This window comes from Haliotis asinina, chromosome 12, assembly GCF_037392515.1.
Source record: "Haliotis asinina isolate JCU_RB_2024 chromosome 12, JCU_Hal_asi_v2, whole genome shotgun sequence".
Classification (NCBI taxonomy): Eukaryota; Metazoa; Mollusca; class Gastropoda; order Lepetellida; family Haliotidae; genus Haliotis; species Haliotis asinina.
Window position 1 is genome coordinate 19,791,642 of NC_090291.1, and position 6,000 is coordinate 19,797,641.

The window sequence follows — 6,000 nt, forward strand, 5'->3', positions numbered from 1 at the left end:
AGAATCCCAAGGGTGAAGATTATGCAAGTTGTAGTCAAACATTGGTTGGAGAAAGGCACAGAAATAACAGAAACAGGACTCTTTCTGACAAACACTGGCACTCATTCAGCTGTCGTAAGGCTCTCCTAGCATTTGGTAATATGATGTTCATGAATTACACTGGTCATTAGCAAGGCGTACAGCAATTTACAATCTGATCCTGGGGATACCAGACACCTTGCTGTCTCATCCTTCCTGGTACCCTTTCATTGCTGAACTGAGACATATTTCAGACAAAGTCGCATACTGAGGGAACCACCACCTGTAAACTATGTTTCTGTATGGGGCGGGATGGATGGAAGCCATAGAAACTCTGAAGAGTCAGTCTTATAAACCATGATTGCCCATCCAGCTAGTCAAGAGTAGTTTCCACCATTGCTCCACATCGCTTCACCAGATTAACTCTGCCTATTTTCTACAGATATGTCAGCTATACTTTCTAGAGCAAGGTAGTCCCATATTTTGATGAAACCAAGGAGCATGTGTGTGATGCTGACAACACATGACGTGAACGGTGATTTTATCCCACTTTTATTAAGTTTGAGCACCATTCTGGCAATAAACCTGGTTAGGCAACATATGGGATTGTATCATTTATGATCAGGTTCATTGACTTGTTTGACACGCATCTTAATATCATAACTACATAGTTCAATGCCAGTGTTACTCACTGGATTGTCTGTTCAAGACTCGCTTCCCTACAGACCACCAAGGAATACTGATGAGTACTGTGTTAAAACAATCAAACCACCACAGGGACACCTGAATCACACCAAGTCTTCAGCGTGACAAGTAAATGCTTTAACCACAAGGCTACTAGACAACTTGACACACTAAGGAACAGGATCCACAGAGCCTTCAAAACAGGCCAGTTCGTGTCTTTTCTCCTCATTAAATATATCTGTCTAACTTAGATCTATAGTGGTCTTCAATCAAACTCCAGCAGACCAAGTCAATTGTCGGAGGTGCAGAAAATTATAACTGAGATTACATCAAACATTGTCATAAGATCAAAGCTACTTTGAACAATATTCAGTTGTCAAAATGCTCAGCTCAAGGACAAAAACAAAGTGATACAGGTAGCAAGGTGAGATATCCCATTACAACTAGTTTGCAATAATGACAAGTTTTACTCTACATTTGCCTATTTTAACTTGTTGTGATCAACATCTCATGAATGATGAAATAAGTAAGAGGTTTGAAACGACATGTAATAGCTCTGCTGAAATCAATGGCCACATAACATGAAATTCCACTTTCCATAATTCCCTTGGTCTATAGTTGAGATGAAAGCAAATTCTCCAAAAACAATTGATTCGATAAATTGCTTCACATCACCAAAATCATTAACTTAGAAATGACCTCAGAATGAAAAGACAATGATTCATTACTAACAATTATGCATAGCCATCAGCCATCATGGATACAGTTTGCATATCAAATTAAATGAATGTATAATATTCTTATTGTTGAATAGTCTTTAAAAAGTTTATTAGTCTGTTATTCAACACTGCATTGCAAAGCTCCAGCTATATGAAGTTATTTGTTAGGAATCATGTCTGGACAAAACACTCCAGTGATTACATGAGTATCAACCTATGCAAGGCTATGACAAGCAGCAGCTGAGACGACAAGCCTAATCATATGATCCACCAGTATCTGTAGGTACCTATTACTTTTGTGGGTTGTGGAAGACAAAATGGCCACTAGGCAGTTACCATCAGTTGTGTGTGGCTAGTGTGGTCGATACCTTTACAAACGACTTTCTTCATATAAAATTTTCAAATACTTAAAATGGAAAATAAAACACTTACCCATCTCTGCCTTTGCTGATTATTTTCACTTCAAAGTAGTAAATTCCACATGCTGCAGGAATATGGTGAGTAGCACGCACACTGGCAGCATCCTTTGGGGTCTTGCCCACTCCTAAAATACATAAACACAAAATAGCCAGGTAAAAACGCAAGTAACACTCACCTAGTTCAAATTCTCATCTCAAGTAACACTTGGATAAGTTCATTTCAGACATGCCATAACATACAAGGATAGATAAATATGTACTGCTTTTCACCTGTTCAACATAGCACACTTACAAGACACCACAGTGTGAAAATGTGAAATGTGGGTTTCATCAGTTGAAACAAGAATGATATTTTTTATCATCTTCAAACTGTGTAACACCATTAAACTGTGATATATATGACATATGGTCATAATGTATTAATTATATGTCCTGTTTCCTTAAATAAAGTTGCTGGGGCTCTATAATAATCATCCCTGGTTTCTGTGATAAAAACATGTCATATAGTCCCTTTCTGGCAGCAACCACTTGTTCTAAATGTACAGTACCAATTTCATCCATGCAGCTGGCAATTTGATACGAGGAATTCCTCAACCTGTATGTTTATTCATAAGGCACAGGCTCAATAAATACAGACAATCAACTGCTATGTTCTTTAGATGACTCTATCATTTAATGACTATGTAATGACATAGGCAATGACATGAATGGTTAATTAATCAATAATGGCAATAAGGTATCAATAAATTTTGCAGGTCATAGTTATCTATAAATAAAGCAGTAGTCATACTGATGAAAAGAAAAATATCCACAAACTATTCACTACAGTTGTCAATATGTCTAAACAAGCTCAAGAATCAATTATACCTTGAGCCCAGTGTATCGTAAAGGCCGACGCGGAAATCATTATTTCACAGACCTATAGTGGCTCTGTGAAATTAGAGATGGAAAAGCATTAAATTCGTACCAATTCTAAGTGTATTGTATTAACTATGTTCACATTTTCAGCTACATGCACACAGTCGAATCATCAGCTGTTTATTGAGTAACACTAAATGTCGAATTTGTGACTATACCTTTGTAATGAACACGCAGATTATTTTGAGAAAGGCCGATGTAATTGTATTTATCTTTTGGGCTCCATGAGCGGGGTATCGGAGTGTCATCCTCGTTCACTGCGGGGTAAAGAAGCATCAGTCGATCTGTCATAGCTTGCGAGGTAGAATTAGGGCTTTCAGACGAAGAAATTTCTCCCGTCGTCGCCATCTTGCTTTACTAACTCGAAACAAAACCCGGATGTGACGCAAAAATTCAATACTGTATACTTTGTAACACATTTTTCTATTGGATGATCTAGTTCAATGGTCCAATCAAATAGAATGTAAGGGGTTTGGGTACCTAATAAACAGTACTTTTACGAAGACGCAATGCATGGCATGTTAATCGTTAAAAGAACAAGTATTGTATGTATACAGTGAGTTAATGTTCGAAAGCAGAGGCCATATCTGTGTATGGCCTATGGTGAGATTTTGCACTGGCCAGTATATTACTCAAAACTCCTTACTTCATTCATATCCAATATCAAGTATGTAGCACCTTCAATAATCCATAGTCATTAAAGTATGAGAAATTGTGGATTTCTCGATGTTTGATGCGTACGTCATTGATCCTTTATATGACGTTATAACGTCATAACATCAAACAATCAACTTATTAAGTTAAGCTAAAGGTAACTTAGTTTATAAAGTTGATCATGATGTTGAACATACTATCATCGGCTTAATGGCAAAAGAAAATTAATGTTAGTAAAATTTCACATGGAATGTGGGCTCTAGTGTGCCTCAGTCTAAGTAAACTTAATCTCAGCACTTTTCGTTACACTCCACTACTGAGTGTCAGAAGTGGAGTAACTTCAGCCAGTCATCTGTTAAATATGCATAATCATTTGTCGACTTACTAGGATTATATAAGAGCTTCGTACAACCAGTGATAGGAAGGAAACGAGAAGTGGATCTGATTATAGATTGCATCGGAATTACCCTTTTACTGTAAATCTGGTTCCGTCGACGAGAATATTGCTAAACGCAGTGTAAAACTAAACTCACTCACTTTTACTGTAAAAGGGTCTCTCGGTTTTGTTTGTTTTGTTTTGTTTGTTTTGTTTTGGTTTTTTTTGGTTTTTTGTTTTGTTTTTTGTTGTTGTGTGTGGGGTTTGGTTTTTTTAGAAATCACATTTCGAAATAAATATACGTAAAAAGTTCCTTTGGCAGTATTCTGAAAATCTAAGAAGTCAGTCATTCGTTGTAATGAGTAAGGATTATCACATCGGCGGATCATATAAGTTGTTGGAAGTCACACGCGCTTCACGGGGCGAGTTGTGTCACGCAGGCAGTGCATGTTTCACAATTGTTCAAGTGATTATTGAGACAACGACGTATGTTCTTAAGCGTCAGAAAGCCCATATGACGATGATTGGTTGGGATCGGTTGTTGTTTTACGCCTCGCTTAGCGAAACTTTCGCTATAGGCAAAAGTGTCTAAATAATCGAGCCGGGAGTTGACAATCCAGTGATCAACAGCATGAAGATCGATCTCATGTCAACCAAGTCAGCGAGTCTGACCACCCGACTATGTTAGTCATCTCTTACGACTAGCATGGGTTGCTGAAGACCAGTTCTAATCCGGGTCTTCACGGGTCCATAGCACCTGATATATTTTGTGAATAGTTTTTACACTAGTGTGTAGCACACGTAGAAAGAAATTCAGATTTGTTGTCGTACAACACACAGCCTTGTTTCAGTATGTTCACAGCACCGTAACACGATACATAGTCATGGTGCTGTGAACACATCTACACTGAAACATGACTGTAAGCTAATTTTAAGTTGAGAACAGTTTCAAAACAGGATCTCCTACAGACATGTACCGCTTTAAATTAACAAGAAAAATTGTTAAATGGATTATGTTTAGGTTGTGATGTCATTCGAATCTCATGTCCAAACTAACAGGTTTCCTGATTAACTTACTTTTTCTGAAATAATGTAAGAATTGTGTTAATAACTGTTGTCATCCTGTATAATAGCGACGTTTCGTTTTCGATATCTCGTGTACGATATTTCGGCACATCAGTAAAGTCGATATTGACCAGATCTACGGGAACAGTTTTCAGTGAACAAAATGGCTCTCCGATCTTGTTGATCAACGGTTGAAGGGAAGTAATTATGATATTGCTGAGAACGTATAGGTCTGCTTAATAGCAAATACCGCTCATTCATTTCTCTGGCCCATGTTAAAAAACTGATGTATTATAACCTAGTATATGCTGTCATTGTTAGTAAAACGTCATTCCCTTCCATCTATTTCACAAAACGAGTTTCATCATTTGCATGCCACAAAATGTCCCTAGTCGTCACTTTCGGGGTTATCTCCCTTTGAGCATATGTCGATCTGTATCAGCCAGTGTGTTCTTCATGCAGTTCTTAAAAGATTCATATTAAAGTGAATGGTCACTCCCACGGAAAAACGCGAAGTACTCACTGCAGGTATTTTTCTGTTTATAATATGTTGTACAGATATTTATCGATATAATTGTAACGATAACTTCTAGAGAGACCTATAACAGTTTTGATTCAGTCCATGAATTAGATATCAGATTCAAGACATTCTTAGAACGATTATGCCGCGTTTTCCAGTACAATAGTTAGATGTTACCCCAGATTCACTGAAACAATGTTCTTGAGCCCTTTTATCCAATAGAAATTCTAAGTTAGACTGCAATATAATATCCGCGGATAATACTGTGATTGGTAGATGATTTAGGGTCAACATTTCCGCGCGTCTGTCCTGTTGTCTTGATTTTGAAATCGAACTTCAATTTCAGGTGTTTGTAAATATTACATGCGCGGATGCGCGTAGGAAATGTTCTGCATTCGCTTTATGGTTATAACTAATAAACGTTTATGCTTACGAAAAGTATATCATATTTGCCAAAAACAAATACGTTGTTTTGTTGTTGCAACATTCATGATAAATTTAAAACCAACCTATTTAGCCATTATCCTGCAATATACTATATATATGCTATCATAGAAAATGATTTTATATATTTACAGGCAGTAGGTTATGTGTCCTGGTATATATTGTCGTTAAAACAAAGTTTCC

The 6,000-nt window shown here is 37.1% G+C and overlaps 1 protein-coding gene across 1 annotated transcript in view; it reads right to left on the reverse strand.

Annotated features, from left to right (window-relative positions):
• LOC137258756 (ran-binding protein 9-like) overlaps positions 1 to 3,142 on the reverse strand; it is a 41,493-nt gene extending 38,351 nt beyond the window's left edge. Inside the window, exons 1-2 of the mRNA XM_067796445.1 lie at positions 2,917 to 3,142; positions 1,854 to 1,965 (exon numbers count right to left, since the gene is read on the reverse strand). Of these exons, the coding sequence (XP_067652546.1) occupies positions 1,854 to 1,965; positions 2,917 to 3,106 (302 nt within the window). The 5' untranslated portion in view covers positions 3,107 to 3,142. The remainder of the gene's footprint in view (positions 1 to 1,853; positions 1,966 to 2,916) is intronic.
• Positions 3,143 to 6,000: the final 2,858 nt, after the last annotated feature.